The 24,474-nt window shown below is 31.1% G+C and overlaps 2 protein-coding genes across 2 annotated transcripts in view; one reads left to right on the forward strand and one right to left on the reverse strand.

The window, feature by feature from the left end:
• eEF2 (eukaryotic translation elongation factor 2) overlaps positions 1 to 24,474 on the forward strand; it is a 171,230-nt gene that overhangs the window by 35,943 nt on the left and 110,813 nt on the right. The gene's annotated exons all lie outside the window — the stretch shown is intronic.
• LOC143200597 (polyadenylate-binding protein 2-like) lies at positions 11,371 to 12,880 on the reverse strand. Its single transcript, XM_076411084.1, has 4 exons — positions 12,615 to 12,880; positions 12,108 to 12,366; positions 11,902 to 12,044; positions 11,371 to 11,404 (listed from the first exon to the last, which is right to left on the reverse strand). Exons 1-4 carry the CDS (start codon positions 12,878 to 12,880, stop codon positions 11,371 to 11,373), a joined length of 702 nt encoding a protein of 233 aa, XP_076267199.1.

Below are 24,474 nucleotides of genomic sequence, written 5' to 3' on the forward strand. Positions count from 1 at the left end.
CCTGAAATATATTAACGATAAAGAGGCGATATCTTGAATTTATTCTATATTCTATATATATTCTATATTCCGTATTTAAACTGGATTTTTCTGATAAATACATTTTCTGGTAGGAAAACTCTGCTTTAATATTTAACAAATTATTTTCATGGCTATTAAACAATATAAGAAAAAAAATGATGGTCCCGACAATACTTGGTTAAGACTTATTTTATAAGCAGGTAACAAAGAACTTTTTTAAAAATAATTTTATAAATTTTCTGCAGAATGATGCATACAGCGAAACTTTATATGGTTTGGGAATATTTTGAAAGAGAATGTTCAACTTCTGCTATCTACAATTAGAAATCATCACTAAAAGTTTGACAACAAGATATGCGGGAAATCCAAATTTTTAGATCCTAGATTAAAAGAAACAATATTTGGTATCACAAATAATGCTGAGGCGATACAAAAAATTAAAACAAAATAAATATCTTCCATCCTAACTTCAAAACTACAAATACAGTTTCGCAACTGGAAATTCAAGATGCAACTATTATTTAATGTTATTGGTGCTTGTACGGTCTATTTGTAGGTGAACTGTACATATACAGATTTACTTTCGTTAATTCTTATTTTCAAACATGTGTCCAATTATTTATATTGTCACTTGCCTGTTGTAATTTTCGTGAGGCTTCTTCACTATTATCTCCGACAGCTAGAATCGCAGTATCAAAATGTAGCCATCGTGATATTCTTCAATTGTGGTATATCACAAATGTAGAGTAGATAAAGCCCCATTGGTCCCAATACACATCCTTGTGGTACATCTGATTTAGATTCTTTTATTGTAGAGTAAGCTTCTTCTTGTTTGACTCTAAACACTCTGGTTGTAATGTACGATTTTAATAGTTCGGTGTGTTGTTTTGATAACATTATATAAATTGAATATATATATATATATATATATATATATATATATATATATATATATATATGTATATATATATATATGTATATATATATATATGTATATATATATATATGTATATATATATATATGTATATATATATATGTTACGTTGTCTACATTCTATATTAAGTAGTTCCATAGATTAAATACTCTAAAATCTAAATATCTTTAAAAAACACATAAATTTTTAGTGTTTCAACTGTCCAATACATAATGATTTTTAGGACCAAATTTTAAAAGTTATTATGAGGTGTGATTGTATTTTTGGTTTAATGAAGTTAATGCAATATCAACAGGGAAGGATTTAAAGTTTACGTTCAATATATCAAGACAAGTTAGAACTCTAATAGATCCCATAAAATTGATGGCACTAAACATATATATGGAAGGCCTTATAGAAGAATTATAGATATTTTAATTTTGCCTAGAATTGAATTGTAAATATGGTGCATAGATTTGATGTAAACATATCATCTAATATATATAATATCGATATAATTTTTATATAAATATGGTCTTTTTCACTCGGTTTTGTATTAAAATTTTCTAATAGTTTTCTAATATAAATGGCTCCAATTTTTATTTACTCGGTAAGTAAAATTATTAACTCATTTATTAAAATGTACATTTTGATTAGCATTTAATTTAAAATACTTCATAAAATATGAATGATAATTTTCGTATTACTATATTTACTAGTCATTAAATGAGTTCCCAGCATTTCCTTTTCTATTGTAACATGTTTGATTGTTTTTTAATTTCACAGGGCTAAATTTCTCCGTTGTGGAACGATACATAAAGAAAAATATATTATAGTTAAATTTTAACAAACAAGGTATATGCGCCTGCGCAGAGTTTGCCACGAGAGCGCTTCTTCACTCAGATTATTAATTAATATAAATGAAAATGCGCATGTACTAAACTGAAATTACCTTTAGTTTACAGTATCCTATTAAAGGGCACTTTAAATCATTCAGTGTCTGACTATCGTTCAATTTAGACCTGCCACCATCGACTGCCCTAGCCTCGTCTCCAGGTAATATCGCTGCAATCCTTTTATTTTGTTTTGTTAACCATGTAATAAATAACTAATATAATTAGTATATAAAATGTAAACAACCACTGTTTCATTTGATCTTACCTTCGTTCACCGAGCCATATATATATATATATATATATATATATATATATATATATATATATATATATATATATATATATATATATATATATATATATATATATATATATATATATATATATATATATATATATATATGTATATATATATGGCCATATACCCTAAATAAAACATTAATTAAATTAACAGTGCCAATTGCCCATTCAAATATATTAGAAATCAACTGATCCAACTAATTATCTCCGTTCTTTGCCCCCATCACAATGTATACGGAAAGGAATTCGTACATCTTCATTTGTTCATCTGTTGTCATGAATGGAAAGAACAGTCGAATTGTGCAATTGACTGGAAATAGAACTGGACTTTTTCGACTCTTTGGCAACCATCGACTATTTCGGCTATTTTTAGTCGATAGTTCCCAACGCTAATATTTATTTTTCTATTTATAAACGTCGCGAAGAGTTTTTTAACCAACCCACTACGCTTATCCGTATTCATTGAGTTCGATATTATACAACCGAAACGCCAATTCAGAATTGAACGGGGAAATCATACATACGTGATGGAATTGAATATATATATATATATATATATATATATATATATATATATATATATATATATATATATTATATATCAATAAGGTATTTATCTAATACTTTGTTCCTGCATTTCCTGAATCTTTTCAATTTTTTAAAGCAAACTATTGTGTTTAGTATTGCATTAACTATATGGGTTATTTATGCATGATTTACTGTAATGGCCCCTTTTTAAATTCAAGCAAAGTTTTAATTACCTAATCTTGTTAATACGATCATTTACAAATAATTTAATGAAAGTACTACACTTACTAGCAAGGGCCATTCACCCTTGCTGCAGAATGCACATCTTACCAAGCCACCAAAATCAATGTTGGATTGCTATAGCGAAGTTTTTCGACATAATTCGGTCGATTGCTAATTTTAGGTCGTTCTAACGCATCTAGAAGATCCGCACGGGATTTCAAAAATTCTCTAAGTCTTTCCATTCAAGAATCTCATTTTTACTATTCTTAAATTCCTATTCGCGGTATGTAACTGGGTCAATCCTTATGCCAACCAAAAACATAATCAGTGTAGATCAATACTGTGTATTTTAATTTAATACTGCTAGGAAATTTAAATTTTGCGATGCATCACCAATTAAAAATCTATTTTTTTCTGCGGATTCGTTTTGAATTACCTCAAGATCAATCAAGATGAGTTTATATGCTAATGAACTATTAAAATAATATTATTATATCGCCTACATAAGGGCCCATGATATGCTATAATTGGTAATTGAAAAATCCAGCGAACGCATAACCTGTGTAGCGGGATATTGTAGTGACGAACGGTAATAGTGAAACTTGTGAATGGGTGCAAGATAATCATAAGCTAGTTTTATCCCAGAGTTTTCATTATCAAGTCTAATCGAATTACGAGAACTGGCGTTGTCGCTCGGCCTACACCTTTTCATTAATGTTTTTACATCAGCTATTATATATACGAATCCACCCATTTAATGCTTTCCTCATATTCTATATCTAAAGTAAATCTATCTTATCCTGCACTTTCTCAATTATATCCAACATTATTCGAAACGTTTTAATCGAGTGTCGAATGAGTCGAATTTTTTGCTACTAAGTGAATCTTTTATAATCATTTTATCCACTTCATTTTTAAACTTTCTTATTTGCGCTTTATGGATAGCTCTTGTTTTGTTAAATTATCTTTTTTAAGTAAGTATAAACCAGAATAAATTCGAAAAGACCTTGTAATTTGTAAGACTTAAATTAAGAAATAGAATATTTTAGGCTTACCCACTAACTTCTTTCTTCAGGCTTGACTTCCACAACTGAGCTTTTTCACTACATAAATTGATACTAAACATTATTTATTTGGAGAATCAAAGTACAATTATTTCTGTTTAACAATTTTTCAGGACGAAAACTTGCAGCGTTTCGATATCAAGAATAAAATCTGAATTGTTTTAATTGTTCTGAATTAATGTTTATAATAAAAGTAATGTAATTGTTTGAATTCCTTAAAAGCCATGTTTGGGACCATTTAGTCGTCAGAAATTCAAAAAATACATGGCTAATTATTTGAATCCTATGAATGTCACTAATTAATAGTTATTAATAGTGTTAATTTTAGATTTACGCATTTCATTGAGGTATCATAATTAGTATATTTAAAGGGTTTGACATACAACAAAATTCTAATCTAAATTAAATAATTAAACAAAAATGTTATCAAATATAATTTATTTTAATATTATAGTACATCTAATACATATATTGTCGAATGACATAAAACTATAATTAAGAACACATGTATAATAGTTTGTAGATTAGATTTGTTTTGTTTACATTGAACTCTTTTCCACACCATCCATGAGGTAGAGTTTCTAGGTGCGTTTTTTTATGTAGAGGTATTCCCCTGGAGGCCTAATCTATCTAATTAACAATTTTATATCTGAGAAACGTACTTTACTTTCATTCGAGAGCATATTTACCTTTTTATATTTAGTTCTTGTTTCCTTCGATGGTGTGTTTACTTGTCAAGTCATCTTATATACAAAGGTCTATCTACAGGTATCACTGTACATTTTATTTTTTCTGCTACTATCTTGGTACACCGTTCTTCATAAAATTAATCACTGAATTCTATCTAATATATTTACCATATCTACAAAACAGTTAATATTCATTCTCTCCTCATACGTTTTAACATAATGCTCATGTTTTATTTTCAATAATTACAATCATATTTGTGCACACAAATCACGCCCTGCAATACCATATTCTACAATTATATTCATAACTTCAGTTGTTTCCACTCGCATCATTTTATCTCAGGAATTCCCAGTATTACACAGTATTATCACATATCCTGAAAGTTTCCTTCAATCACTTTCACTTTCCGACTCACTGTACAATTCAATCACAAAACTGTTAATTTCTAATTTGTCTAAAACATGTTCGCGAGTCCACCATTTATCAATTACTTCCTCTGTATGTGTTATCGAGTTCATCCAAACCAAAGGTGTTATGATTGACAATGATTCTTTCCACATATCCAAACAGTTTTTGATGGAATATCCTTCTCGACCAGCAATACATTTGCAATTAATTATCAGTAAATATAATGACCAACAAAATCTAATCGAATGCTATTGTAACTTTTATCCTTTTTCATCAATTTTTGTTGTCTTTACACTTTTTTGTTACTGTCTTGCCAAGAGTGCCACAATGAACAAAAATGAAATATTCAAGTTTCATCAAGATACACAAATTCAAATAGTTAATCTTCCTTGGTATTCTTTTATGTCTTTAAAAATTTAATTATTTTTAAGGCAATGTCTGGAAGCTCCATTAAACCTCTCCGAGGATTATCTTTACACCATTTAAACCATATGCCCTGTAAGAATGTACGAATCTGCATGTCCCTAACTCTTTTATGTATACTTTCCAGGCGGATAATTTTCTCTAAAATAATTTTATTAAATTATGTTTATATCGATAAAATAGTTTGTGTACTTACTGTTCTTATACATTTCGTATATTTATTCTCGAATAGAGCCAATATCAAGATGGTCAAGATTCGTCACCCACGTAGTATGTAGACGGATTTTCTTGGGTGAATCTGACGTATTATCTTTCATTTTGTTAGCGATGTTATTCTACTCTCTAACGGAATTTACCGACAAAAGGGGGCCTCCATTATATCGTTCCTTTTCGAAATAACCTACTAAAGCCGCAATCAATTTATGACCCAGAATATCTGTTATTTTCGGCAATTTCAAAAAAAGTAATATGATATATTACGGAGCGACTTAAAATTTATCAAAATAATAAAAGGGCTAAAATAATTATTATAACCGCATTATAACCTGTAGTAATTATAACTAATATTTTCAATAATTTAGTGTAGATCTGACAACCGGGCAGCAATGAGTTGTCAGACGTATACAAAATTCGTGAAAGCAATAGTGATAAGAGGTTTTAACCTATAAATTATTATGGCTGTATAATTAACGGTAGTTTTTAGATATACCTATAATGTTAATATAAATTATATTTGATAAAAAAAAATTTCAATTATTTTAGTTAGGTTAGAATTTTTTGTGTGTTAAAGCCAAACTGAACTAAAACTCAGAGTTGATTCGGCAACAGTGCAATGTTTGGACGTCACAAATATCCATGACGCATTACTAAAAAAACTTTGTATAGACTATATATATATTTTTTCATAGAGAGAATTAGCGGCAGACAATACGAAAATAAGTTATGAATTATTACTAAAATATTATAATTTTGTAACATTAATTTTCTATATTGCATACTTATGTAACAAAGTATATATTTTTATGTTAAATAATATGAAAACAGAACTTGTTTGTAGATTATACTAGAGGTTTGTTGATATCCTTAAAATGTACTGATTTTACGGATATTTCAAAACATTAATAAAAGATAAATGTTTAAATGAAATATCATGAATATTCAGGATAATGTATGTGAAAACACAGAATCGGCACGTGGTATTTTATAAATAAAACTATTAAAAGGGGTAGAACAATCGTGGTTTATTAGAGGTAATGCTGTTGTAATAATTATATGATTTACAGGGCCTATATGATAAGTAAGCGGACAAGGCCACGCCAGACATCGATCCAATCTCTCCACCTGACGAGCCGTAATTGTGCCTCGTGGACCGCTACTAAACATACTCTTCTAGGAAATCAAACCAGGGTTGTAATCAGGCTACTTCATGGAATAAGGAACGGATGCTCACATGTAAATATAAGATGTACTTAATGGAAAACATCCCTCACGGGGCCTACATTTCGTGCCTGGGTTCGGAGAGTGACGCCTGCGGGTCTCCACTATTTCCCAAGGAGTTCTGTCTGTTGTCTGTCAAAAGTGCAGAACATAATCTCTTTTCATATAAGCTTCCTATAAATAAAACGAACATATCTCTGCAATGCTCATCCACATTTCAACAACCAGGAGGCAGTCCAATCCAACCACCCTCCAAACTCAGACCGTACTCAGAGATGCGGATCATCAATCTATCCCCACCATCTCCCAGCCATACCTCACTTCATCCTTCAACAAAATGGATGGTTTCTATACTAGAGACAAAGACAGCGACAATTCACCTCCTAAAGACAAAGACTTGGCTGCTGGATATTCTCGTACTTCTCGTTCCTCATTGCCACCCAACAAGAAGAGCAACAACAGTCGCTCGGTAATTCAAAATTCAAAAGTGATAAAATCAGTGATCAAGCGAGGTGATCAATCAGTCAATTTCATATCATGCAATAACAATTGAACTTACAGAATGGAATATGAATAGCTTCAAACCCATAAATAGTGAACTGCAGCCTACAATAGGGCCCTGCAGGCCCTCCGTTTTAATCCTTCAAGAAACCGGCTTAAGGAATACAGATTATCTCTTAATTGAAGGCTTTCAATCCATTAGAAAGGAAAATAGTAATAATAGAAGATCATGGGCCACCTCAGGGGACTGTGGTTGCGAGGTGTTGACCAAGGTTGATGTGTCGCAGCCATAGCACGGGCGTGACGACCCCGGGGCTCCAGTTGTGTGGTGTTTTGTGACGTCCCCTACATGTTCTATGTATTTTTCTATAAATTATGGAAGTACATAAAATAGAAAACAAAATTACGGTGCAGGGATTCGGAACCCCAGTACCGGTCGAGACCGTGGATCGTCGCTGGCCCATCTCGACCGTTAGCCGTCGATTGCGCACCAGAGCATAGGTCTAAAAAGACCTAGGGGAGAGATAGAATTTTTAGGCAGATATACGCAGGAAGACTATGATAGATACTTTGTAAAAATTTCTGAGAGTGATCTATTGAAAGATCTATCTCCGTTTATTATACACAAAGAATTATTATCTGCAGTGAGCGAGTCGAAATCTGTGTAAAAGTTAAGAAATGAAACTATACTCGTAATGGTAGCTAATTCTACGCAATCAGAGAAAATTTAAAACTTAAAAAGCTGCATAATATAGAAGTAACTGTTGCCCCACATACCACACTGAACTTCTCTAAAGGCGTGATATCAAGTAGGGAGTTGTCTATTTGTACGGATGAAATTTTGAAATTTTGCAGGGTCATACATCGCAGGGAGTAACATCGGTCAAGCGGATTGTTTGGAGAAAGAAGTGATTCTTAAACCTGAAGCAAATGAGGACAAAATCTACCCATGTCACATTCACCCTTTGTAAAGGAGCAGTAAAACTGAATAATCATGAACTTCCGCAAGCAAACAACGTGAAATATCTAGGAATGCATTTTGATCGACATTTGAAATGGAAAAAACATATAGTTAAAAAACACAAATAGCTTGGGCTTAAACTAAATCAAATGTACTGGCTGATAGATCATAACGACTGTAATTCAGAGTGTTAGTGCCAAGTACTCAGAAAGACTATTAGTGCATCCGAATGCAGTCACCAAACAGTTAAATGTGTGCGATGACTTGTAGTGCATAGGCTCAAATGCAAACTACCATACGAACTAATTAATAGACACATAAAGTGAGATTTAATAATCTATCGAATAAGTTAGAATAGATCTAAAAATAAGTTAGGATAGGCTTTAAAATAAGTTACAATAGTATCTAGAATAATATTTAGATAATAAGTTGTATAGCGGATCACTTACTGATGTGATCTTCTACATATCAGGATGGTTATATTATATAACTGAAATCATATAATAATACTTATTGCAATCGGGCATATTGTTGACGTTCTATGAGATTAATTTAAAAAAATCCTGTGCCATAATTATTATTTCATTAAGAGGGTAAATAGGTGTAGATGAATAATTTTTTTTCATAAATCGATAATACAACTATTCGAGAGTATACTCTGAAAGTTTAAAAGTAAAATTCCAAACGATTTAATTAGCTTTTTAATGAGCCTCCTCCGATGGAACAGGTCTAGTGCCTGATATAGTACGGGTCAGTCTTGAATGTCTTGCGGTATTGGAAAATTTCTCTTTATATAATCCTCATTAAAGTTTATAAATAATATAACTCTCATGGTTTCTCTGTCAACTAGAAATCTAAGAAAAATGTTCATTTTGACTATTTTTTTATTGTAAGTAGATGTAAATAAATGTTAAAAAATTCTACTTGATATTCATATCCCGAAAAAAATGTTTTCGTTTTTGTAACGTTACTTTACATAGAAAAGATACTTATAAAAAGGATTATCTGAAAAACTTGTTCCAGATGAAAATTGTGACCTCCAGAATGTACACAAATCGGTTACATGGATGAACAAACATAACTCATGGCAGTCAATATATACACTTCCTGATTAAAATAACTTTTTAAAATTTTAACCCTTAAATTAAGTTCTTAGTAACTATCATAAAAGGCTATAAAACTATTAACATATATATTTAATGCTATGCTACGAATTAATTACTTCCCTAGTATCTGGAAAGTAGCTAAAATATTAATGATACTTAAACCAGGAAAAATACTAGAAGATGTGATCTCCTACCGACCTATAAGTTTATTACCAATAATCTCGAAAGTTTTCGAGAAATTATACATAAAAAAACTAAAGTATATAATAGAAAAAAGAAAAATTATTCCAGAACATCAGTTTGGCTTTCGCAATAAGCATGGGACTATAGAACAAGTGCATAGACTTGTAAACCAAATAAACGGTGACCTAAATGCCAAAAGATATTGCTTTCCTAGACATATCTCAGGCTTTTGACAAAGTATGGCATACGGGCTTGTAGGTTAAACTAAAGAAACTTCTCCCTCATCCGGACTATCAGCTACTAAAATCGTATCTCACTGACAGACATTTTATTGTAAATCAAGGCGATGAACATACCGAATTAAATCCCATATATTCAGGAGTTCCGCAAGGTAGTGTACTGGGTCCAGTACTGTATCTTCTGTATACGGCTGATCTGCCCACCACAAAAATAACTACTGTGGCAACATATACAGACGATACAGCAATCTTAGCATCCCATGAAGATCCAGTCACAGCATCAATAAACCTACAAGACAAGTTGAAGACATGGCGCATTAAAGCCAATGAATCAAAATCCACGCATATAACGTTTACCCTGCGTAGAAGAACATGTCCACCAGTAAATATCAATCATCGTCAACTCCCCCAAGCAGAGTATGTTAAATATCTTGGTATGCATTTAGATCGACGCCTAATCTGGAAGAAGCACATACTCTCTAAACGGAAACAACTAGGACTAAAATTATATCAAATGTATTGGCTCATTGGGCGCAAATCCAAGTTATCATTAGATAACAAGGTATTGCTGTATGAGTCTATACTCAAGCCCATTTGGACATATGGAATTCAACTATGGGGTACCGCTAGCAAATCTAATATATCCATCATTCAACGGTTCCAAAATAAGGTGTTGCGTGCCATTGTTGATGCTCCGTACTATATTTCAAATAAAGTGATACAACGCGATATTCCTCTAGAACCTATAACGAGTGTAATCCAACGTGTTTGTGTGAAGTACTTCGAAAGAGTGTCAGTGCATCCCAATGTACTCGCTAACCAGTTAAATATGCGACGTGATAGTGAAGTGCGTAAACTAAAACGTTTAACACCACCTGATCTGATTACTGGACATATGTAGAGTTTAGAATAAGCATTAGAATAAGACTAATTAATTAAGATAATATTTTATACAGAAGATTGCTTAATGAAGTGATTTTCTACATGCCATGTATATATAATATAAACAGAAGAAATACTTATTGCCAATAGGGCAGATTGTGGACTCACGAAGAGTAATAAAAAAAAAGTTCTTAGTAGGCTAAAAGGAAGATAATTTACAAAATTTGAATATATATTATAGTCCTTGAATATAACTAATGGATTACACTAATTGCCTTTACCTTATTTTAAACTAAGCATAAAATAAAAGAAAACCATAAGATATTTAAAAAAATTTATTAAATTATAGACATAATACATTATTTACTTTCAGTTCAAAATTAGTAATATCCTAAAAACATATGCTGCCATAGTAAATAATGAAAAATGATTTATACAAAAAAATCTGTTACACCAAATGTGCCACTCTACCACACAGGCGTACTCTACATCAGGGATCATTGGATATTCCTATGAGGTATGTTTTTTACGAATTAATATGCATACAAATAAATCATATTACATATTAGGGTTCCAGGTATTTCCTTATTATTAATTAATACGGCGTGTAATATCCTCGTCTGTAAGTCCTAAAAATGAAAAAACAACGTTATTGAAAAACATTTTAGGTGAAAATTAACAACCACACATGAACCAAAAAAGATTTACATATTATTCAAAAGTAAACACTGATTTAAAAAATTATAAGAAAAACAAGCAAACAAACTTCAGATACAGTATCTGTTTCTAATTTTACAAAATTGAGGTGAAAATGTGAAACATTGAAGGTGCCAATACAAAAGACACTTCATAGTAACAAATTTAGTAGCAACAATTATATAAAAGTTATTATTAATTTAATATTTAAAGATGGAACTCAAGGAATTGCGTTTTGAATTAAAAAATATAACATATATCAAATTTGCTTAAATGTTTTTGATTAAAAACCATTTGTCTAACCTGTAAACTATTTGAATATTATAGTGTAATAAAAAAACATACCATTATTTTTCTCTTAAAGATAAGTAGATTATTTTAGTAAAGCTACTTTTTTACTTATACTTTTAAAATTAGTGACGTAGCTCACCTTGATCGACTCGCTGGTTTACAATTGCCGTAAAACACGCCTTTACTAATACCCCTCGTGCCTCTAAATGCAGATCCACCTCTGCCCCTCGGAGGTCGGTCAGTTGTCGATATTCCAGGCCGATTAGTTCGTTTGGCCATGACCTAACATAGATCAGATAGTAAGATCGTACTTCACGCTAATTTAAAGACTTCAAATGGACATACCTTAATTGGTCGTCCTCGAAATAATGTCTCATCCATAGCCATTGCTGTTTGGATAGAGTCCCGATCAGCGAATTCGATATAGGCAAACCCCTTAGGATGGCCGTCATATTTATTACATAAAATCTCCACGCGATTGATCGGGCCGCATCCATAGAAGTGCTGTTGTAGTTCCTCAGCGGTAGCACCATAATCTACGTTTCCAACGTAAATACTACGATTATCTACCTCTATTTTTTCTTCCAATGACACATATAAGCGCCTTTCTAGAAAATCACATGAAATATTAAATTATGTAATTACCACACTGTAAAAGATAATACTCGAAATCTTTTAACAATATCTATATTCATAACAATACAAGCTATATCAAAATAATTAAGAAAAATTATTTATATGGAATTGATTAGTCGATTATTTATTTAAAATATGCTGTCTAGTTCTTAATTTCGCTATTCAAGCATTTATGCATACTGCTCTAATGAATTACACAAAGTAATAACTAAATACCTACTTAAACCAATTGGACATCCCATTTTAATTTTTTTGTTTACTTCTCTTTGCAATTCGTTCGATTTCTTCACTTCCTCTTCCATCTCTCTTGCTCTTGCTTTCATTGCATCTAATTCAGGATCATCACCACCAATCGTATCTCCATTAATATTGAGCAATGTTTCTTTATGTAAATCGTTAGCTTCTTCGAACGTATCTAATTGATCCTCAGCCATTCCTTCAAGAAGTGGAATTCTACTGACCAATTCCTGATTTTCGGCCATGTTCTGAAATAATTATATGATTCTAAATATTTCGAAATAAAACAGGGCCATCGATAGTATGCAAGCGTTTATCAATTTAAAAATATTTTTAATTGGCGATGAGAAGTACATAAAATTATATTTATTATTATATATTAGTAAAAAAATTATAAGTTTGAAAGATATGGGCACATTGGGAGCAATCACACATATCAATGATAAATATGTACTTTAGCTTATTTTATTTATTTACCTTAAAATTGAAATTCGCTAAATATACTCAAAACTATCCATCATTTACTTACTTGAGATCTGTTTTCTTTTAACGGAATTGACCGGTAAATTTTGTTACTATTTCAGGCAAGATTCCAAAAATGGCTGATTGACACTATTAAGAGTCTGTCACAGAACATATGATGTTTACAGCACTTAAAAACAGAAAAACCACTAATTAGATACACCAATTTTAAGAATCTTTATTTTCATTTACACTCTACGTTCTTCCAAACTCAGATATATACTGAAGTTAGATCGAGCATTAAATTTATTTTATTTATACTTGGTATAATCTATATATTTCATTATTAAAGCTTATAAATTATTTAAAATTAAATATAATAAAAGTTATTTAAAGAGAATATGTCATGAATAAAGCCATAAACTGAATTGCCTATACCTGGATATCAGAGGGCCATAAATACATATTCAAGAGGTAGGTCCTCTTCAATGATGGATGGACGGATCAAGGAAAAAACTTTCGAAAAGAAATGAAAAGAAAAAAAGGGGAATATTTGTCTCTATAATAGATTATAAAAAGGACTTGATTGTGGTGGTCGTAAACCTGTATTATTTCGACACTAATGGTAGGTCATAAAATTGATTAGATGAACTTTGTAGATAGAAGGTCCGTATGATCCGGCTTTCAGTATTTACAATAACAAAGTATTACAGTGGCAAAACGTTCGCCTTTCAGCCACGCAAAGAATTGCCAACTTTTTTCGTCTAATAAAAAAATATTTTTGTATTATGTATGTGTACACAAATCGCCTACCAGAGTGAAAATGCATAAACGCAGGGCGATCGATATCTTTCTTAAAATAACTTTCCAAAATATGTTCATAAACTCTTACATGACATTTTTAATTGGCTAAAAGATTTCATAAACATGTCCCGAAATACGCCGTCCGACACCCATTTTCCCAATATAAGTCAATTTCACCAAACAAACAAACTGTAATAAATGTATTTATTCCTAATTTGTGAAAGGCGCCTAAATATTTACAGCCCTTAGGCACAATAAATGGGCTACACTAATTTTCTGAAGAACTGCAGTACCCTGCAAAACTAAGCATAAATTAAAAAACAAACACATAAGATATTTCTAGATTTTTATTAAATTATACATAGAATATATCGATGTACTTTTTTTAATGAATAAAATAATTATTGAAAAAGGCGTGCTCCAGTTTATTGTTAAAAATTATGCTGCAATAATAAACAATGAAAAATAAAGGCCTATTAAATAATTTCCTTATTTTTTATCAGTACGGCGCATAATATCCTCATCTGTAAGTCGTAAAAATACAAAAAAAGTTATATAAAACAATTGAAACATGGTGAAAAATAGAAACAACATATAATCTAAAAAGAAATATTCACTCATATAATATAATACTCATGCAAAATTTGAAATTAAAAATTACAATTACATATTCATTGCAACAGTAAACACTGATTTAACAAATTACGCGAGAAAACAAGTAAACATTTTTTAAATTGAAATAGTTTTCTCTGTATATTGAAAGGACAATTTCAAGTATTGAAAAAAAAGTATAGTTCCTAATTCATGCTTTCATTACATGTAGTTTCACTAATTGCAACTTAAAAAGATGTGATCGACCTCCTCTATTCAGGGCTTTAATAAAAATTATAATTTTTAGTTTAAAATGAATTTTACAGTTTCATAAACTTGCCAAATGCAGTTGTATATTTGACGTCGTCTGTGACGTGCATTATTTGTTTTATTGAAAGGACTGTAATCGTGCCTATAGCTGGTTAGTATTTCTATTTTGTTTTAGATTATTAAGTATGTCAATTTTTAAACGTTTTTTTGCTTTTTGTCTATCTGTGTTTGTAACAGGAATGTATTTCTGGGTTTGAAAGGATGGAGGCAAGTTTTAAGAGCACCAAATAAAACTCTACTATATCTTGACAACCTGTTACGTTAGAAAGTTACTTCATATTACGATGACTAGCTGTTCTGAATTCAATAAATGAATTTTATTTATTTTCTCCAAGAGAGAAAGTGCCTTCTAAGATATAGGTTCTTAGAAGATGGTGTTGCTGGTATAAAAAATTAACCAAATGACTTGAACAGTTTCTAATTTTATAAAATTTAAAAAAAAATTGAAGTGGAAATGTAAAATATTTAAGATGGCTATACACAAGACTCTTCATAGTAACAGATTTAGTAGTAACAAGTACAAAAACTTTATCATCAATATAAACTTGAAAGATAGACATTAAGGTATTAAATTTCAAATTAAAAAAATAACAAACTAAAATTCCTTAAATACTTTTGGCTAAAAACACCATTTCTTATATTATAGTACAATAAGCATACGTACCATTATTTTTGTTTAAGTCGTTTGGTCGTTTGGTTAATTTTTTGTAGCAGAAACACCATCTTCTATGATCTTGCATCTGAGAAGGCATTTTCTCTCATGGGGAAAATACTTAAAATACATTTATAGACATAACAAATCCAGAACAGCTAGTGACTAATATTAAATAACTGTCCAACCTGGCAGATCGTTTAAGTCTAAATTACACTTCATTGCACACTTCAAACATTTTATTGTATATTATGTATAAAATACAGCGTTGAATGTGATATAGTCTTGATCTTTCAAAATCATAAACATATGTGAAACCAAAGTGCAACACTAATCAGCTATAGGCATAACTACAGTACTTAGAATAAAACAACTAATACACGTCATAGAGGGCGTCGAAAATATAACTGCATTTGTGAAGCTTTAAAATTCATTTTAATGCAAATATGATAATTCATGTTATAACCCTGAATACAGGAAGTTTGTCGCAACTTTTTAAATCGCAAGTAGTGATACTACAAGCAACGGATGTGCTAATTAGAAACTTCTACTATATACACATTTTTCACACCTTGGTTTAATACAGCTTTTGTAGTAACAAAAATTATAAGTACATGTTGATAAAACACTCAAAAAGGCTAATACTATAGCTAAAAATTTGATTTTGGTAATCAATGTAGGGTTTTTTTATTTAATATACGTATCTATTACAATCAATTGTCTGTTATATTTAGAAGGGTATCTCATTATTAGATTCATATGTTGTACTGAACATTGTTCTTCCAATGTTCCAATGTATAGTCCGAATAAGTCCGATGTATAGAGAAAACTATTTCATTTTAAGAAATGTATACTTGCTTTTCTTATAATTTGTTAAATCAATGCTTATTGTCGCAATAAATATGTAATGGTAATATTTATATCTCAAATTGTGCATGAGTATTATATTAACAGGTCAATTGAAAAGTCTACCATAGTAAAACACATATTTTGGTAAAATTAGTTTTTTTAATCAACTTAATTCCCTTCTTCTGACTATAGCGACCCTCCAACTCTTTGATACCATTTTGTAGTACGATTTGTCCTTTGCTTCAAAGAAGGCCTCAGTTTCGTCGATCACCATCTTCATTCTATGAAAATTTCTTCCCAGCGAGCATTTTTTGAGATCTGAAAACAGGAAATAGTCGCTGGAGGCCAGATCTGGAGAATACGGTGGATAAGGAAGCAATTCGAAGCCCAATTCATGGATTTTTCCCATCGTTTTCACTGACTTGTGACACGGTGCAATGTCTTTTTCTTCAAATGCGGCCCTTTTCGGCGATTTTGTCCTTCAAACGGTCCAATAACGCTATGTAATAGTCGCTGTTGATGGTCCCTCCTTTTTCAAGGTAATCAATGAAAATTATTCCATGCCCATCCCAAAATAGACAAGCCATAACCTTGCCGGCCGACTGTTGTGTTTTTCCACGCTTAGGAGAGGGTTCATCGTGTGCAGTCCACTTGGATGACTGTCGATTCGACTTCGGGTGAAATGATGGATCCATGTTTCATCCATTGTCACATATCGATGCAAAAACTCGTGTCAAAACTCTGAATCATCAACTCGCCGTTGTTTTTGGTCAAAAGTGAGCTTGCGCGGCACCCACTTTGCACAGAGCTTTCTGATACCCAAATATTCGTGAATGATATGATGTACACGTTCAGTTGATATCTTTAGCGTGTCTGCTATTTCATTTAATATCAATTTATGGGTACTCAAAATCATTTTGTGGATTTTGTTAATGTTTTCATCAGTAACAATATCTTTTCACGTCTTCGTTCACCGTCATCGGTGCTCTTTTCACCACGTCTAAACTTAGCATACCAGTCGCTGATATTTGATTTTCTGGGGCAGTGTCCTTAAATTCGGCATCAAGTCAAGTTCTTGCTTCAACTGTATTTTTCCTTTCAAAAAGCAATATTTTATCAACACGCAAAATTACTATTTATCCATTTTTTTCGCAATAACAAAAGTTGCTTCACTCAAAATGCTATAATTTACAAACTAATGATCCGACAGCTGTCAAATTTATGCACGCATCTTTTGAGGGTTAGGGCTAACTAAAAAAACGTATGGATTTAATTCTAGTATCGCCATCTATGTGTCAGGCCGGGGTATTTTCAATTGACCTGTTATACGAGTGAATATTCATTTTTAGTTTATATGTTGTTTCTATTTCTCACTTAAAATCTTTTTTATAAATGACTTATTTTTGTATTTTTAGGACTTACAGACGAGGATATTACACGCCATACCGATAAATGATAAGGAAATACCTCGATATTTAATATGTTATATAATTTATTTGTATGCATATAATTTCGGGAAGTTATGAGTCTTAGAAATATCCAATGGTCCTTGAAGTATGAATATGCTTGTGTGGGAAAGCATTTCCGTACATTTGGTGTAATCAGAAATTTTTGTTGAAATAATATGCTCATGTTTTTCATTATTATCTATGGCAGCATAAGTTTTAAGGATATCTGACTTCTGTTAACAATAAATAATAATTATTTTATTAAATTCAAAAAGGATGTAAAGCTTAGCCGATAAAATAATTGGGAGTTATCCACGTGGTTAAAATGTAAACGCTTTGCCATTATGTTATTTTAATATTGTAAATGCTGAAGGGAAATTTACTCCTGCATTTACGTGGTTATAAGGTGAAACGCTTAACTGAAAAAAATATGGTGGGAGTTATTTGTGTGGTTGAAATGCGAACGATTTGCCATTGTGTTATTTCGTTATTGTAAATGCTAAAAGGCGTAACGCATTATTAACTGCATTAAATTAGATCAACTCTTTAAAGTATTGGTTGGGGGTAAAGGTTTTCGTTACCGAGATGGTCTGAATTGTAACATATTAAGTTGCTCAATGGCTTCTGATTAATTTTTTTTTATGTAAGCAATGGCACTCTTAAACCATTCTAATAAGCAGTTGAAAAATTAAAAATCTTTTGAATAGATTTGGACATTGCTGTAACTACGCCACACTTGAAGAGCTGGAAACTGAAGCGTTATCCATTATTATATACTGGTGTATCATTCGATAACTTTGATAAGTACGTCGACAATTTAAATGGAAACGAAACGTTATACGGTACTGTAGGAATCATAGATCAAAATATCGATAATAATTCTCACAGTGAATTGATCGAAGAAAACGGAAATGCAGATACTTCATCACCACCGGAAAAAAAAGGACGAATGTTAAAAAAAATACTTCCGAATTCAATCCTTATAGTGAACTGTTGAAAATTATAGGACGTTTAACACCAGTTGAAAATAATCGATTATATTCACCAGAAAATGTTTCTTGCTAAAACAATTGATCTATTATATTTGGTTTTACATGTACTTCATGCGCCAAATAGACAAAGCGGGCAGCTTGTAATTGTATATTTATAGGAGGTAATAGTCCGAAACAAAAAGTATCGTATCTTACACCTATTCATTTACCACCAACAAACACATCAGTAGTGGCGTATGCTGTAAAACAAGCACAAGCTGTTGTGAAAAAATGTAAGCAAAATTATGTGCAAATCACATATGATTTGGCAAATCCTAAATTTCTTATACAATCCAAGCCTATTGCTAAGGCCAAAAATCTTTTAATTCATCTTAGTCATAGAGTAATAGAGATGCAGCTCAATACAGGACTCTAGCGCAAAGTTTTGCTTTGCCTAACATCCAAAGGGCGCCATAATGGGCCATTCAAGTAATTTGATTGATCAATTTAAATCTCCATTATAGGCACCTGTAAGAAAAATATTTCAATTTATTTTCAGTAATTTTTTTTAAATAAATATATATATAAAATATAAATGTTATATACATAAATATAAAACCATTAACAAAAAGCAAAAGCACCAAAGTGGTGCATTGCAAATCAAAATTATCTCCATCTATTTCCTTTTTCATATTTGTTTAGTGCCATCAATTTAATAGGATCTATCAGAGTCCTACCTTTTTGTGTTCTTATAATGAAAGCAAACTTTGAATCTTTCTCTCTTATTATTCTGTTCACCTATTTTCCTCAAAATTATATAGCACACCTTGTTACTAATTTTAATATTTTATCCGAGAGATCATTATAAATTAATGAAATTAATTATGAATACAATTGAAGGGTTTTAAATTTACTTTTTTTTAAACATTTGACAAAAATTTTGTTATATTATCATAGCTCAAAAACTTACTGGTAGTATAATAATACAATTTATTTGTCCACTGATTTATTCAAAATTTTATGTACACAAAAGTCACATTTAACTTCTTTTTTCAAAAGTTTTACTAAATAAACGATGTACACTACGGTACAACGTAAAACTTTGTTTGCTCTTATAGGAACATCTGGACTGAAGTTATAGAGTCAACTAATTAACAGTAAGAATAAACAGATAGGGGGCTGAATTAATACAAACTTACCTTCCGGATTTTCTTAAAATGTCGATAAAATTTGCTTCGAAACCCTGATTGTGGACCTGGAATGATGGAAATAGGCATTACAAATATAGCAAGACAGTTTAGAAATTAATGGTAAGAATTATGAACAGAAATGTGACCGACTCTTTCAATATACCTTTTGTATCATTTTGATTTTGATCCACTTCCATTTGTACATATTCTGGGCTCGTGGTATTATTTTCACCATTACTTAATTGTTAATAAGTATATAAAGGAAAGTTGTATGTATGTATCACAAAAATGTATATGACATGGTAACGATCATAAATCTGTTTCATATTTAACCCAAACAGTTTAGGATTTTTAATGTTTCCCACTCATTTCTTAAAGTTCTCCGGGTACCTTTTTAACGGAAAACTATGATGAATTTCCTCATTATCTGTACATCTGGGCACACAACACTTCTTAGAACGATAATGCATTTCAACTACCGACTTGTATCACTACATAGTATAAAACAAAGCCTTTTCTGTCCCTATATCCCTATGTTCGCTTAAATCTTTAAAACTACGCAACGGATTTTGATGCGGTTTTTTTCAATAGATAGGGTGATTCAAGAGGAAGGTTTATATGTATAATACATGCATAATATACTAAGGCAACATTGCTAATTTTAGAGGTTTCTAACGTGATGTCGTAAATTAACCTATTTTTTTAGGCTTATTTAGCAATTAGCAAAAACGCTGCCTAACCCTACGAGTTAGATCAAATTAATGTACTACAGTATTGTACACCATAAAAAGGTCTACAAAAAAGTCCGCGATGGTATATGTTTATCTTTTAGGGATAACCCACATTAACTATTTTTATTGTTTACTTTTTACGTGAGAAAATGGCTTATTTACGAAGCTATTTTAAGCAATACGGCATTAATCCTTATCGAATTAAGTACCTTAAATACAGTGTGCAATTAATATAGATCAATATGGTTCCTTACAGCATGTAAATTAAACAAATATTTTCGGAGATATTACAAATTTAAAATTTGCGTTTAAAAATGTGTAATGTAATAAAAATTGTATGAATTTAGATATTCCAAAGATAGCAGGAAATCTTCATAGTAAGTATAGGGGAAGAGGAATTGTTTTACTCCAAATTTAATGCGTGCAGGCCAAGGGCAGTAATGAATGAACCAAAAATACTGGATCGATTTTAATCATGTTTTCATTGAGTGACATAGGCATATATATTTTATGCCCGTGCAAAGTCGGAGCGGGCCGCTATGTTTTTATATACAACGTTCATATTTTTTCTGTAGTGTATTTAATTTAGTATCAGCATTGCACCTGTGCGAAGCCGGGGCGGGTCGCTACTATACTAATAAAATAAAATAATAATTTAAAGTATACGCGTTATAAAAAGCTAACCACACTGTTCTCTATATAGAGCGCATTGAAAATGGCATACAAAATAAATAAATAAGCCATAGAATGAAATGAACCAATTAAATTCCGTCGAGGCTCTTAGCATAGGGAATAAAACAAGTAATATGTTAATAGTAGCGATATCTACATGTTAGACGTCGCCAAACATTTCCCCAAAATTTCCTATAAAGTTAAGTCTCTCTTTCTCTATGATTTTAGTTCATTTTATTTAATGATGGCTGTTTTAAGGCAACTGGAGCGTCGATCAATGAATATGGATTATCTCATATAATGAATGGGAGCAATATTATCGCTTCTGAATCTGTCAATGGAATAATTGAAGGTAACCAAGAAGTTATTTCAACCGCTGTAAACGTCTATTTCCTTTATGGGTGTTAGAATTATAAATGTTACGTTTTGATCAATTTTTTTAAAAAAGTGAACAGAACCCGATGTTGAACCCGATTTCATAAAAGAATAAATTTTTAATGGCCTTCTTCAATACCAGGACATAAAAGTATCATGTACATCAATTGCAGTAGAGAGAAGTACAAATGAATGAAGTATAAAGATATGTTGCAAAAACAACACAAGGTGATTACGGGAAATCAGCACTGTTTAATATAATTAATATCCAACTTTTTAGCTACTATATAAACTTATCAAGAACCAATAGTCTTGCAGAGATAATAATATATTAGAAGAAAATACTTCCCAAGAAGATGATACCAATAATTATGACAATGAAAGCGATGATGATGATGATTATGTTGCATCCGTTCTTTATGACACTATTATACAATGAGAGAATTATATTTCTTTGAAAATCGTATCTGTCAATCAAAGCTTTTGAAATTAAAATTCTAATTTTATAATTTTAAATTATGTATTTTTTAGTTATATTTCCTACCTTTGTGTTGTAGTTTAATACTAATATTGTTCCGTATTTTTGGTATTCATATTTAATTTTTACAAGATTATATTATTGCGAAATCAAATTTAAGGATTATTAAACTGTTTCTTGACAATTTATTTTTCAGCAGTGAAGGCACATAACCTACAGCACATAATTAATATATCTCTACTGTTAAGCCAACATATTCACGGTCAGATAGAAATAAAATTCCCGATACCATAGACTTTTATATTACAAAAAATATTGACACCAAAACGTACAAATCATCTGATCACTCACCAGTTATTATAACAGTAAACTCAAATATTATCAACAAAACAAAACCACCTTCTTTGCATAACACCAAAACTAACTTATTAAAAACAATTATTACCATTATTTAAAGAGAAATTAGACAGTTTAATATCTATAAATTTACCTCTCAAAACAGAAGGAGATACATAAATAGTAGTGAAAAATATAAGGAAAACTATACAAGAGGCCGCATGGTACGCAACACCTACTAGCGCGAGATATTAAACAAAAGGTAATAAATAGTAATAAGGAACAATTCTATTAATCCACCCATTAAAATTGATAACAATACCAGGGCTAGCAATGATAAAGATAGAGGGGAAATAAACATTTAAAAACAGCATTTAATCCGTACCCATCTCAAAAATCTGCAAGAGAAGAAAATAACATAGTTGACTTTCTTAACACTACGTTTCAAAAGAACCTGCCATATCAGAAATTTACTATTAAAGAAGTAAAACAAACAACACTTAAAGAAATCAATGCTAGAAAAGCTCCCAGTTTTAACCTAATTACTGGAAGAATCTTAAAAGAGTTCTTAGAAAAGTGCATCAAATTAATATGATTCATATTTAATGCTATGCTAAGACTTAATTACTTTCCTAGCACTTGGAAAGTGGCTCAAACCGTTATGATTCCTAAACCTGGGAAAAAATTGGAAGATATCTGCTCTTATCGTCCTATAAGCTTGTTACGTGCGATCCCTAAACTTTTCTAAAAACTATACATTAAGAGATTCAAAATAATTGTAGAGGAGAGAAATACTATTTCAGTCCATCAATTTGGCTTCCGTAATAAACACGGAACAATAGAATAAATACATAGATTTGTCAACCAAATTAGCAAAAACTTAAACATAAAAATAAAAAATATTACTCCAATACATTTCTCGATATTTCTCAGGACTTAGACAAGGTGCGGCACACTGGACCGCATTTTAAATTGAAAAATCTTTTACCTCATATGCACTTCCAACTGCTGAAATCAGTTGTCAAAGACAGACATTTTATTGTCAAACAGGTTAATGAATACACGGACCTACACCCTATACATTCGGGTTTTCCACAGAGCAGTGTTCTTGGTCCATTGTTATATATATTGTAAACAGCTAACCTACCGACCTCAAGAAACACTACTGTTGCAACATATGTTGACGATACAGCGGTTTTATCATCAGACGAACATCCAATATCAGTCACAAGAAACCATCAACTTTATCTTAAAAAAGTCGAATTGTTGTTGAAAACGTGGCGTATCAAATAAAATGAGACAAAATCTACCCATGTGACATTCACCTTTTGTAGAAGAGCATGTCCCCCAGTAAAATTGAATAATCATAAACTTCCGCAAGCAGGCAACGTGAAATATCTGGGAGTGCATTTTGATCGACATTTGATATGGAAAAAACATATAGTGACAAAGCACAAACAGGTTAGGGTTAAACTCAACCAAATGTACTCGCTGATAGGGCGTAAATCTAAATTATCATTAGATAACAAAGTTTTGCTGTATAAGTCAACAGTTTTTGGCCCATTTCGACTTATGGTATTGAGCTGTGGGGTACTACTAACGAATCTAACATAGATATCCTCCAGAGGTTCCAAAATAAAGTATTGTGAGTCATCGTTGATGCCCAATATTACGTGTCCAAAAAACTGAATGTACTGGCCAAACAGTTAAATATGCGCGATGACATGTAGTGCGTAGGCTCAAACGCAAACTACCATATGAACTAATTAATTGAGTGAGATTTAATAATCTTTAGAATAGTTTTTAAAATAAGTTAGCATAGGCTTTAAGATAAGTTAGAATTGTATCTAGAATAAGATTTAGATAATAAGCTATACAGCATATCACTTACTGAAGTGATCTTCAACATATCAGGACGGTTATATTATATAACTGAAATCATATAATAAT

The sequence above is a fragment of the Rhynchophorus ferrugineus genome, unplaced genomic scaffold (assembly GCF_030347505.1).
Source record: "Rhynchophorus ferrugineus isolate W39M unplaced genomic scaffold, kcgeb_rfMv2 rfM8, whole genome shotgun sequence".
Classification (NCBI taxonomy): Eukaryota; Metazoa; Arthropoda; class Insecta; order Coleoptera; family Curculionidae; genus Rhynchophorus; species Rhynchophorus ferrugineus.

Excerpts from the sequence above, each read along its gene's own strand:
- LOC143200597 (XM_076411084.1), bottom strand. The coding sequence starts at position 12,880 with ATGGCCGAAAATCAGGAATTGGTCAGTAGAATTCCACTTCTTGAAGGA. Across the intron at positions 12,367-12,614 it reads TGTCCAATTGGTTTAAGTAG|GCGCTTATATGTGTCATTGG; the intron begins GTATTTAGTTAT and ends TTTTCTAGAAAG. Across the intron at positions 11,405-11,901 it reads AAACCAGCGAGTCGATCAAG|GACTTACAGACGAGGATATT; the intron begins GTGAGCTACGTC and ends TTTCATTTTTAG.